At 35.6% G+C, this 13,343-nt stretch overlaps 1 protein-coding gene across 1 annotated transcript; it reads right to left on the bottom strand.

The window, feature by feature from the left end:
- Positions 1-3,692: 3,692 nt before the first annotated feature.
- LOC149956031 (uncharacterized) lies at positions 3,693-10,528 on the bottom strand. Its single transcript, XM_090165371.1, has 2 exons — positions 10,415-10,528; positions 3,693-5,138 (listed from the first exon to the last, which is right to left on the bottom strand). The coding sequence occupies exons 1-2, from the start codon at positions 10,429-10,431 to the stop codon at positions 3,989-3,991; spliced, it is 1,167 nt and encodes a 388-aa protein (XP_090021497.1). The 5' UTR covers positions 10,432-10,528; the 3' UTR covers positions 3,693-3,988.
- Between the last annotated feature and the right edge of the window lie 2,815 nt (positions 10,529-13,343).

Genomic DNA, 13,343 nt, shown 5'->3' with positions numbered 1-13,343 from the left:
TATTGACCTGTAAGAGTACAGCCCTTTTGTAACAGGGCGGCTCACCAATAGTTGGAGCACGGCCATTTCAAAACGGTGCCGATTGATATATTTAAGCAACTGTCGGCTCTATCATCGCTACCTGTATTACGAAAAGGCCCTGCTATTATAGGTGGCCATGGATCTATACTATTCTTCTAAAAACGCGACTTTACTGAAGAGCGTGAGGCCATCTATTTATGGCAAAGGAAGCTAAAATTCAAAATAGCCAAATGATAACGTCGTCAGTGAACCATTGTAGAGTATTATTGTTAGAAAACTTATACTCTATTTAGTGCACTTAAACTTAAATTATATATCCCATGTAAAATATTGCTTAAAATTTATGTAATTTATGCTATTGACAAATTTAGAAACGATTAAATTGACGCGAGGAGTATCTCTTTTTGGATCAAAAAGTAGGAGACCTATCTGGTTTCGATGTCGACGATAGCGACATCTGCTGAAAAAGAGCTAGTTTACGGCGAGCCGGCACTTGCTTTAAATTGGATATAACTTCACCGTTACACCACGGCTGTATAATTAATAAAAATCAGAAAGGCTCAAGTCACCAAGAAACGTTTAATGTTTTTAAGTAATGTGTGCATTGTGGAATGTAATTCAATAGAAAATTTGGCGCCCCTTGTCTTGAACTTGTCTCGGGGTAGAGCCAGATTCAGCTGTTAGCAATACCGAAATCTGGGCTTGGTAAATGTTACCATGGAGGAAACACTAAACAGTTTAAAATTATAGTGAAATGAAAATATTATCTTAATTAGCTTCTATTTCATCTATCACAGTGCTCTAAGACGCGTAAATCCTTTCTCTACTGGCAGCCCAGGTAGCAAAATAACGTTTGTAAAATGGTCAATATTTGGTTTTTGGTGAAAATAACGTTTAATGGTTATTATCCCACTAATAATAAACGTTTATATTTAGTAAAATATTGACCTCTTTTAGAACTCATGTTTTCATCAAAATAGTTAGGTTGAAAAAAACACGTTATTTACATTATATTTATCACATTAAAAAACGTCACTTTTAATGTGGATATTAAGGTTAAAATAACGTTATATTATTTAACTTTTTAAGGATATATCTTTTGACAAACATGAGACGTTGTTATGTTTTTTGCTATCAACTAATTTTTTAATCTAACTAATAATAAAAGTGTATATTTAGTTAAATATTAACAACTTCTTAAACATGTTTTAATAAAAATATTCTAATTAAAACATGTTATAGAAGTGGTCAATATTTAACTAAATATAAACTGTATTTATATGTTTGTTTGCCCGCTATAGGAATCTACAGTTTTCAACTTAGGACGACCAAATTTGGTATACTATCTCATGGTACCCTGACTGTGGTTTACAACGGTTACGGTCGGCAAAACATCTTTAATTAATTGGATTAATTTAAAAATTAGGTATATCCGCTATACATAAGATACTACACTTTGGTCTTAGCCAAAAGACCGAGTTTCTTCATTCTTTGGCCCTACACACGGAAAACGATTAAAGTATAGTCATGTTTTTTAAAAGCCTTCTTCTATAGACACTAGGCCTTGTGATAAAAGGAAAATTATTGTGTTATCAACGTATAATTGTTTAAATTTGCATAAATCAGTTGGCTATATGGGGTACGGTGCCATGCATGGAGAGAGTTAGGCCACCGTTGTACTTTCGTTTAGACTGTGAACTTGTTTGCCACTACTGCTTTATATTAGGTAATTGCCTGCACTGTTTCATGGTGTTATGCTGTATAATCCCGGGAAATATTGGGTACCCTATTTGGTTAAGTAACTTACAAAATGTTCAAAACCAACGTTTAATCGATATTAGTCCTATAACGTTTATATTAGATTCATTATGCATCGTTTAATAGTTTAAAAAACAAATCATAATGACGTTTAATAGACGTTAATCAATTAACGTTTATACTTGGGTTTCTGTTAGTATTAATAGACTTAATATCAACCGTTTTATAAACCGTCTATTTTGGTGACATCGTCAACCATTTCATAACGTTGATATCTCAACATAGTTTCAACGATTCACAAACGGTTTATCAACGAGATTTTGCTACCTGGGAGGTAACGCGTATACGCCACGAGCACGAGTTATATCAAGCCACCTAGTGGAAGTCAAGCAAAAGACTGTAGAGGAACGTTGCTGACGACAGATTTTCCCGCCCTCAATTTTTACCAAGTGTTTGCAAAATGAGTAAAAGTAAAATAAATTGTTGCATCATTTGTTGTAATTATACTTATGCACATTTTCCAAAGAGTATCAAGTTTTACTCATTTCCAGCGGACGAAAAAAACCTGTGGATTTAAAACGACCGCAGTCAGTTACGCCTCATTGTTGGTTGGGCTTTCTTATATCTCAAAATGTTCTTTAGGAATAGTGAACTCTGGATGCCATCGAAATACTCCTAAGTATGTAGCATCCACTTTATTGGAAATGTGAAATGTGATCATCCACAACATGGAAATTACGCTCCAACCATTCAGAAAAATCATCTTTAATCCTGCAGATAAAGTGAAACGATTCCACCGTGCTTTAGAAAGAAAGATAAAACGTGAATCTGTGGCTGTAAACAGTGTTGTATTAAGCTAGCAACAATTGATTCTGCTAATTAAATTAAATTTAAATTTAAATGAATGACTTTACTGGAGTGCGTGGTGCCATCTATTAACGGGATGGGAGGCTAAAATATACTTTTTGGAACGAATTCAAATTTCCCGCCTTAAATTTCTAGTTTTCCCCGGGAATATGAGTGAAATGATTGACCCTGACTAATCTCACTCTCTGAGGAAGAGTGAACTCAGCGAGTGTCGGAAAGGGTGATGAGTTTTATTTAGTTCCACTCTCACTCTTGAGGGAGAGTGAATCTCTAAAAATCAGCAGCTATTTTGCCCATGTCTGCTTACTCTGGCCCCTACCGCAAAGCCTCGGTATGACGTTATTTCAATAAATGCACAAAATGCATATCTGTTAATGTTTACCCAGGGTTTACATGCTAAATACACCCATTGGATGATATGAAACTAGATGAATACAAAAAAAAAGTAACTATGGTAGCAAAATCATAACTCCTCATGGAGCACGTAGCGCCATCTAAGTAAGATGACCGTTATATTTACGTAAATGAAGGCTTGACAAAGTACTCTATAAATTTCATTATATCTTTGAACTGGTTAAACTAAAACGAAAATTATGAATTGAAATCAATCATCACAACACTAGAAATGACCTCAGTGACTATTGAAACCCGAAGTAATATGCTTTATGATCCTTTATCATCTTCTTCAAATTTAACATTAAAAGTATTAAAAACGTTCTTCAATTTTATTTTTTTTGGTGTTTCTGAAAACTTCTTTTGTTTAATTGCATTTTTAAATAATTAAATCAAAATTATAGAATAAATAATCAAAAACTTTGTTTGAGAAATCATTTTAGAAATGCGAAAAATTCAGTATGTTGTTGATCCACTAATATATTATAGATTTATTAGATAGGCTCAATGTGTAGGAGAACATGTATTAGTGTAGATTGTACATAATAAAACGTCTACACTCTTAAAAACTTTCCTTACACGTTTTTGAGGGGTAGCTTAACTTTTCCAATAAAGATTACGGATTACGAGAAGTTCAAAGTCTTTATTACACGTTCTAAAAATTAACAATCAGGACAAACGAACAATAAAGATAAAACTACATTTATATTCGTACAATAAAAATTTAATATCGTAGATAATAAACAGAGATGTTATACTAATAATTGAAATCCCACGTTTACTTCTAGTGTAAATGATTGGCGATTGAACCCGTCATCAACTATTGCAAGTTGCGTCTAAATACGGGTAACACAATCTCACCTGCAAACCGTGGATGGACTGAACGTGTCAGAACCTCGGTTGTATTCGATTGAGAACAATGGTGTGATAGCCAAACCAATCCTGATTTTCATACAATAAACTGAATTGACGTGTGAATTCTATCTTGGAATTTACGTGCTCTATTGGCTATGTAAAATTCTATGTCGTAAAACCTATTACGAATATTCTTATGAACAGATTTAACGTAATTTTCTTTAACATTTTTAACCGCTAAGGGTAAATGGGAGAGCTGACTCAAAAACTCGCTATCCATTTGAATTTTGGAGGTTTCAACAAAACAGTTTCTTAAATCATTTTCTTCGTAACCTATAACATGAGCTATTTTCTCAATTTCCTTTTCGAACTCTTGATTAGGTTCGTTTTTCAGAAAATAGTCCACCGGCACTTCCCATATCACGTAGTCTTTTTCAATCTCGTCCCATCGTTGAAAATTGTACACCGGTTCTTTACCGTAATGACTAAAGTTCACGACTAATTTACCCTTTCGAATTACATAAGCGTATTGAATATTTGTTAGTAAGCAGTAACTGGCCAATATATCTTGCCTTTTGAAAGAACCCCCTACGAAAAATGCTACGGTGAAGACATCAGTACCTTCTTCTCCATTGAAGGACACTTCGACGTAATTATCATCCTTACTGTTGTAAGTCGCCTTGATGCCTTTAGGAATCGTGACCGTCGCGCAACTAGGACTCTGGTTGTCCGTCATGACTATGACGGGTTGACTATTCAAGAAGGACATTTCGTAAAGAACGAATCCAGTTCTTCCATCCACTTGGAACTTCAAGGTCACAACGCAATGTTCGCAGAAGTTTACCAAATAATGGAAGTTTTCAATCATTTCCGTAGTCAGTTTTCTATTGTAATCTTCGTAATCCATAGAACAGGAAGAGATGTAAAACTTATCCTTTAGATCGGGGTAGGTGTTTCCCAGAACGCTTTTCAATTTCCAAGCCCGTCCAATGCAGTCGAGTCTTTGGTCCGTGGGGTCATCCGTCGGCTCGTAGCTCCCGAAAAAATCCAAAAGTGACGCCGTTTGCGTTTTGTATTCTTGGTAGAATTTGATGAAGTAGGTGAATCGATCATGGCCGTGAGAAGTGGCGACAGAGTTCATCAATGGTTGACAATCGGCTACGAATTTCGAAAGTTCCGATTCCGATTCGAAGTGAGTTGAAGGAACCTTGTAGTGCCAGGAATCAAATGATAAATCCATTTCTCTAAATGGTTAAACAATAACACCGTTCAATACTGGAGAAGAGAAGGGATATTCTAAGCGTTCACTAGCCGTGTAAGCGCGTAAAATGAGTGTAGCTTATATTTATTTCCAAATCGATAAGAGAGTATACGTCCCTTCTTGCTTTATATTACGCAACCACTTTGTTTGTTTTTGGCAGCTAGGTCGCTTGCCTCGCATGACGAAAGGTATTGCGCAATAGAGAAACACCCTTTTCATATCAATCCTTTATTAGTCATACGAAAATTTCAAGTACGCTCTCATTTTTCAAATTCCAGGTTGATCTGTCTCTTAATGCTGGACAGGTTAAGCCACCTTTTGAAACGTGAACGGGAGAACGTGTATTGATTGTACAGAATAAAGCTACGTCTACACTCCACAAGTTACCCCTACACGTTTTCAAGGGGTGGCTTAACCGGTTTATTTATATAATCAGTTAGTTTTTTTGATTTAATCTTAAATATGTCCTAGCTGAGGCTTGTAGAGGTATTGGTACGGTCATGTTCGCACTTGTAGTGAGTGATTAAGTTTTAAATTGGATTATAGAGCAACAGTCGTGTTCGCATTTGATATGTCAGCTTAAGTTTCAAATCGGATTTCCAGGCTCAGGCTTATAACGGTATTGGGTAGAGTCCTGTTCGCATTGGATTTACGTTGCAATCTGATTTCCTATAAATTTTTTATATGGAAATAAGGAGAGTTCTGTTCACAATTGATTTGTACTCTTCAACATTTCTATCCTTAGGGTAAGATAACTGGATGATACGTCAATCCATGGTGCAATGAAAATAACTCAGGAAAGGAATATCAATATGGGCAATAGGGGCCCCATGAAATGGGGCATTTGATATCTCAGCGATCCTTAGGGCAAGAAAACTGAACGATACGGCAATCGATAAGCAATGCAAATAACTCAGGAAAGGAATATCAATATGGGCAATAGGGGCCCCATGAAATTGGGCATTTGATATCTCGGCGATCCTTAGGGCAAGAAAAATGAATGATACGGCAATCGATAAGCAATGCAAATAACTCAGGAAAAGAACATCAATATGGGCAATAGGGGCCCCATGAAATTGGGCATTTGATATCTCGGCGATCCTTAGGGCAAGAAAACTGAATGATACGGCAATCGATAAGCAATGAAAATAACTCAGGAAAGGAACATCAATATTTGGGCAATAGGGGCCCCATGAAATTGGGCATTTGATATCTCGGCGATCCTTAGGGCAAGAAAACTGAATGATACGGCAATCGATAAGCAATGAAAATAACTCAGGAAAGGAACATCAATATGGGCAATAGGGGCCCCATGAAATTGGGCATTTGATATCTCAGCGATCCTAAGGGCAAGAAAACTGAATTATAGGGCAATCGATAAGCAATGCAAATAACTCAGGAAAAGAACATCAATATTTGGGCAATAGGGGCCCCATGAAATTGGGCATTTGATATCTCGGTGATCCTTAGGGCAAGAAAACTGAACGATACGGCAAGAAAACTGAACGATACGGCAATCGATAAGCAATGCAAATAACTCAGGAAAGGAATATCAATATGGGCAATAGGGGCCCCATGAAATTGGGCATTTGATATCTCGGCGATCCTTAGGGCAAGAAAAATGAATGATACGGCAATCGATAAGCAATGCAAATAACTCAGGAAAAGAACATCAATATGGGCAATAGGGGCCCCATGAAATTGGGCATTTGATATCTCGGCGATCCTTAGGGCAAGAAAACTGAATGATACGGCAATCGATAAGTAATTAAAATAACTCAGGAAAGGATTATCAATTTGGGCAATAGGGGCCCCATAAAATTGGGCATTTGATATCTCGGTGATCCTTAGGGCAAGAAAACTGAATGATACGGCAATCGATAAGCAATTAAAATAACTCAGGAAAGGAACATCCATATAGGCAATAGGGGCCCCATGAAATTGGGCATTTGATATCTCGGCGATCCTTAGGGCAAGAAAACTGAATGATACGGCAATCGATAAGCAATGAAAATAACTCAGGAAAGGAACATCAATATGGGCAATAGGGGCCCCATGAAATTGGGCATTTGATATCTCGGTGATCCTTAGGGCAAGAAAACTGAATGATACGGCAATCGATAAGTAATTAAAATAACTCAGGAAAGGATTATCAATTTGGGCAATAGGGGCCCCATAAAATTGGGCATTTGATATCTCGGTGATCCTTAGGGCAAAAAAACTGAATGATACGGCAATCGATAAGTAATTAAAATAACTCAGGAAAGGATTATCAATTTGGGCAATAGGGGCCCCATGAAATTGGGCATTTGATATCTCGGTGATCCTTAGGGCAAGAAAACTGAATGATACGGCAATCGATAAGTGATTAAAATAACTCAGGAAAGGATTATCAATTTGGGCAATAGGGGCCCCATGAAATTGGGCATTTGATATCTCGGTGATCCTTAGGGCAAAAAAAATTGAATGATACGGCAATGAATAAGCAATAAAAAGAGCTCATGAGTGGAATATCAATTTGGGCAATAGGGGCCCTATGAAATTGGGCATTTTATGTATCAGCGATCCTTAGGGCAATAAAACTGAATGATACGGCAATCGATAAGCAATAAAAAGAGCTCATGAGAGGAATATCAATTTGGGCAATAGGGGGCCCATGAAATGGGTATTTTATATATCAGCGATCCTTAGGGCAAGTAAACTGAATCATACGGCAATCCGATAAGGAAATAAAAGCTCTTACGATGGAAATATACATTTGATATATCGGCGATTTTAATTGTAGGAAAACAGAATGATACGTCAGTCAAAATGAAATGAAATAAGATATTGTAAATTTCAGCTGATATTAGTTTTCATTTATTTGTTTCTCGTTGTTTTGGAATTTAATTTTTTTACATAATCCAATTTTTAAGCTGGGTTTGAAGCAAAATCATGTATGCGAAATCTTAAATATTTAAATTTAGGAAATTTGGCAATTTAGTAATTTTACGAGATGTAAAATGTTGCTAATTTGGAAATCAAAGGCGACAGATTATAAACCTTTAACATGTTATATAATATCATGATCTACTCTGCCCTATAAATGCTGAACTTGTTATCTAGCTGAATGTGTATCTCAGTTCGTACCCCATTTACGATGAGGTGCAAGTCAAGGTCTAATTTCCGGAAATCAGCTTTACAACATCTTAAAAAAGGTATTTTTTATTTTTTTGAAAATCGAAAGCCAATGTGTTCGAAATTCAGTGATTAAGGTTGACGAAGTGGGTCAATCTGCCTTGAAATTACCGTAAGGAACTACTAGGCCAAATTTCGGCCAACCTATTTGTCTATATTTATTATTTAAGAAAAACTGCACCTAAAGCTCCTTGAATACTTTCACGAAAGTAATTCCATTTCGGATAAAATACCAAAAATTCCATACTTAGCCTAATATAATCGGGCTTTTTCATATTGTTGTAAATATTAATCAGGACAATAAAACAAAACCAATATTTAAAAAAAGTTATATTAAACGTTTATTCGATGATTGGAAACTAACAATGGTGCAACGGCTTCGTTTAAGGCAAGTGGCGGCTCTATCATTGCCACCTGTATTATGAAAAGGCCCCTGTTATTAGAGATGGCCATGAATCTATCCGATTATTCGAAAATCGCGACTTTACTGGAGAGCGTGGTGCCATCTATTAATGGGAGCGGAAGCTAATATTCAAAATGGCCAAATGATAACGCGTATATAACGTCGTCAGAGCCATTGTAGAGTATTATAGTTAGACAACTTATACTATATTTATTGGACTTTAATTTAAATAATATATCCCATGTAAAAATATTGTTTATAACTGCACTGTAATTTAAGTTATTGGCCAATTTACAAACGATCCAATCAACGCTGGCGACATCTGTTGAAAAAATAGCTACTTCACGTCGAACCGCCACCTGCTTTAAATTCTATTTGTAAATAAATAGCCCAGGTTATTTTCGCTACATTATTTAGTAAATTGACCCTTTTCGATGTTTAAACGATTTTATACAAAAAAAAACTGAATGTAAACTGAACCAGTGGCTTATGGACAGTTTTTAGTTTACGTGTACATTAAGAATAAAAATTAAATAAAAATATTCTATTGATTTCCAAAATAAATTACAAAACAAATCTGTGCAATTTAGAAAAAAAGTATCGTAAATGATCTTAGAAATTCAAAAATTATCAGAAAAATCTTTAATGCATATCTTAAAAATCACATTATTTTAGAAACCATAAAATCATTTATTATAAAAGAAATCTTAAGAAATTAGAGAAGTCAAAAATACTGAAAATTATGGCTTCGAAAAATAGATATGGAAATTTTTCATGGAAATCTTAAATATCCCAGATTATTTCATAAATCTTAAAATCACGGCTAAGCTACGCAAATCTCGGGAACTCAGAAATCTGTCGCTCAATTTTTACTTAAATGGCTGGACCCTTGGTTAATACATTTTCTCCGTTTGGACCCTACACTATCACATAACTGTAATAATATACTATAACAGTTTAGTTTTACAATGTGGGCGAATCTCTGGCTACGTCACTGAATTGTATACGTCATTGCTTTACCAATTAAATCAAGAAGGTTGCAATATAGACGTTTATATTAAAATTATTAATAAATGATTAAATGTATTAACGCGGACTCAGTTAATTAAACTAGTTTTTGTTATGTACACTTTAAGAAAAAGTAACAACAAAATGTATAAAAAATATGTAAATTTATATAAATATAAATATAATAAAAATACTAAGAATAACCAAGTTATATTTTTTTAGTTTTATATATTTCTATCATAATTTAAAGGGGAACGGTCAAGCTTTAACCAGTTAGATAGCCCTATAGCCCATTAAAAACTAAAATTTATGGCAAAAACCGCGTCAAAAAATATTGAGTGGTTAATTTTTAATAAAATAAAGAAATTTCGGGAAATCGAAAAGCGCGCGTCCGCCGCGACACCTGGTGAGAAGTCGGTAAGACAGAAAAACCACGTAAAAGCGCGCATTTGGAAAAGCTTGGCCGTTCCCCTTTAAGCGCTGAAGTTCTTAAGGCTAACGTAGAAAACAAAATCCCAGGCAGTAAAAACTATTTCGAAAATGTTTTGACGTAGTTCTTTTTGAAATTTGCAACTGCTAATGGCAGCCCAGATATTTCATTCAAAAAGTTACTATCGAGTTGAATTTTGGAAATTTCAACAAAACAGTTTCTTAAAAAGTCTTGGTCATACCCTATCATCTCTGCCATTTTCCGGAACTCCGCTTCGAACTCTTGGTTAGGTAATGACTGAAGTTCACGGCCAATTTCCCGTCACGAATTGAGTAAGCGTATTGAATATTGATCTGCAAACAGTAATTGGCTGATATATCTTGCCTCTTGAAAGAACCGCCCACAAATAAGGCAATAGTGAAGACATCTACACCCGTTACGCTACTGGCGGCTCCTTTCTCAGTGTTGAAGGACACTTCGACGTAATTGTCATCCTTGCAGTTGTACGTGGCCTTTCTGCCTTTCGGTAATGGGACGGTCGCGCAACTAGGACTCTGGTTGTCCGTCATGACGATGATGGGTTTGTCATTCAAAAAGGACATTTCGTAAAGTATAAATCCAGTTCGTCCATCCACTTCGAACTTCAAGGTCAAAACGCAATGTTCGCAGAAGTTCACTATATAATGGTAGTTTTCCATCATTTCTGTGGTCAGTTTTCTGTTGAAATCTCCGTAGTCGATTGTGGAGGAGGAGATGTAAAACTTCTCCTTTAGAGCCGGGTAGGCATTTCCCAGAATGCTTTTCAGTTTCAAAGCCCGCCCTATGCAGTCGGGTCTTTCGTCCGTGGGGTAGTCCTTCGGGTCGTAACTTCGGAAAAAATCCAAAAGTGGAGCCGATTGCGATTTGTATTCTTGGTAGAATTTGATGAAGTAAGTGAAACGGTCGTGGTTGTTGTTAATGATGACTTGGTCCATTAGGGGTTGACAATCGGCGACAAATTTCAACAGCGTCGATACTGAATCGAAATTTGCCGACGAAATTTTATAATCCCAAGAATCAAACGACAAATCCATTTTTTTACTTGATAAAATTTCCACTTAAAAAATAATGACTTAAAGCTCAAAGAATGTAAAGTTCTTCTGTTGGTTGTTTGATGATTCGTTTTAAAATGCGGACTTATATTTCCTTATAAATAGATAAGATTACGCTATCTTACATCTTAAGGCGCTCTAGTGGAAACTAAACTCAAGAAAGAAAGATAAACGAAAATGAAATAAATTATCCGAAACTGCTGAATAATGCCACGAGAAATGATTGAAAGGAATTTCACAAAGAATAGGAGCCCTTATAAATGTCCCAAACATATTTATTATTTATGGTAATGTATTTGTCAAGTACTAAAAGCAAAAACAAATAGGGGGAGAAAGTCTGGCACTTGGGTCCAACCGCACGACGTCTTATTTCAGGGGTAAAATTTTTGGGCTTCGGAAATGACTTCCCCCTCGCCTCTTTACAGGGACACAAAGGTATCGGTTGTACTCCGCCACGATGAAAAATAGTTCTTTATAAAATACGTGAATATTAAACTTTTGTTTCGATAATTTGGTTAATTTAGTTCCTAAATAAAGTAGATATATGATAGAAACTAAAATGCGACATTTTAAAAATAATAACACGACTTTTGAAAAGAAATAAACCGTAACTAGAATAACGCTCACTTAAATCGTGGAGAGCGTGGTGCCATCTAAGAGCAGAGATCGGGACTAATTGGTAAATCTACGATGTTAAGGCCTAACAATTTGCAAGTTTAACTGAAATAATAGCTATAGCTACGAGCTTTTTTTGTTTATTTTACTATTGATATAGTAATTATTAATTAAAATCAACCGTTATCGAAGGAAATAATGGTCAGCATTTGACAGAGAGACTATTTGAAATCGCGGTGACATGGTTGCCAGGGAATAAAATTCTAAATTTTCATCTTGAGCGCGGACCGGAATACCACAAATGCACTACTTCGCGCGTAATGTGCTATCCTTATTGGTTAGAAATATCACGTGATCACTAGATCTTTAAATAGGGTGTCAAGCATGGTGGAAGGTAAAATCTGAAAGCAGTGATAGACTTTCTCCCACTATTTACTTTTGCTAAAAGATATGAAAATTTTTTACAATAAATTTTTTAGAACATAAATTAAACTACGCTGTGAGAGAAAGATGACGTTAGTTATTCCAGATGTTTATAATATATATCTTACGAGAGAAGGATCAATCTAGGCCATAAAAATTAAACACGCACATTCGATCAAAACCAGTACTCAAGTTCACGAAGCAGTGCGAACAAGGTTCAGTCTGTAAATATGGAATTTATTAAACGTGGCTAGAAATTACATCGACTTTTGTCTATCTAGATTGTATCAATGGATGAGCTTTATTCTTAGTTTCACATCGAAATATATTTCAATTGGGACTATTGCTATGACCGATTAGTTGTAGTAGTAGTAGTAGTAGCTAGGTGTTTTAGTAATTTGCGTGAGCGCCTGCGTGAAATTTCCAAAAACTAGGTATCTCAAAAAAATTTGTTTGGAGTGAAAAATAATTTAAATTTAAAAACGTTTCACTATTCTCTTTTCGCTACCTTATTGAAAAAAAACGGGTATCTAAAAAAAATAGGGTTTAGTTAAAAGTCACTTAAATTAACGAACTTCGAACATCGATTTTTCAGCAGCCGTTGAATCAAATAATATAAACGATAAGTCGATCAGTGGTGTAGTCCTAAGAAAAAAAGAACCGCGGCGCTACCTGGGTACGGCCAACTTCGATTTCGCACGTAATCGAAGTTGGCGCTACAGGAGAGTCGGTAGCAGCTAAGACGTTGAATACGCATATTTTTGATTGACTTAGTAGTGATGTTGTTGAAGCAGTAATGAATGTACACAATGTATGCATAATGGGTGACTTCAATGGTCACATATCAGAGTATGGGACAGAGAATTTATTTGGTCGTCAACTGAAGCAGTTTGCTGAAGAGTTTGGGTTGACAATTGGTAATCTATCTCCTACCTGTAAGGAAAGATATACTTGGCAAAATTCGAGAGTTCAAACTACAGTGGTTTATATTTTATATAATGAGGCCTTGGAGGATTTTGTTACAAAATTAGAGATTGATGA

Source organism: Leiobunum rupestre, chromosome 2 (genome assembly GCF_980474605.1).
Source record: "Leiobunum rupestre chromosome 2, qqLeiRupe1.1.hap1, whole genome shotgun sequence".
Taxonomy (NCBI): Eukaryota; Metazoa; Arthropoda; class Arachnida; order Opiliones; family Sclerosomatidae; genus Leiobunum; species Leiobunum rupestre.
Note: the sequence above shows the minus strand (reverse complement) of the source record. Positions and strands in the feature narration are given on the sequence as shown.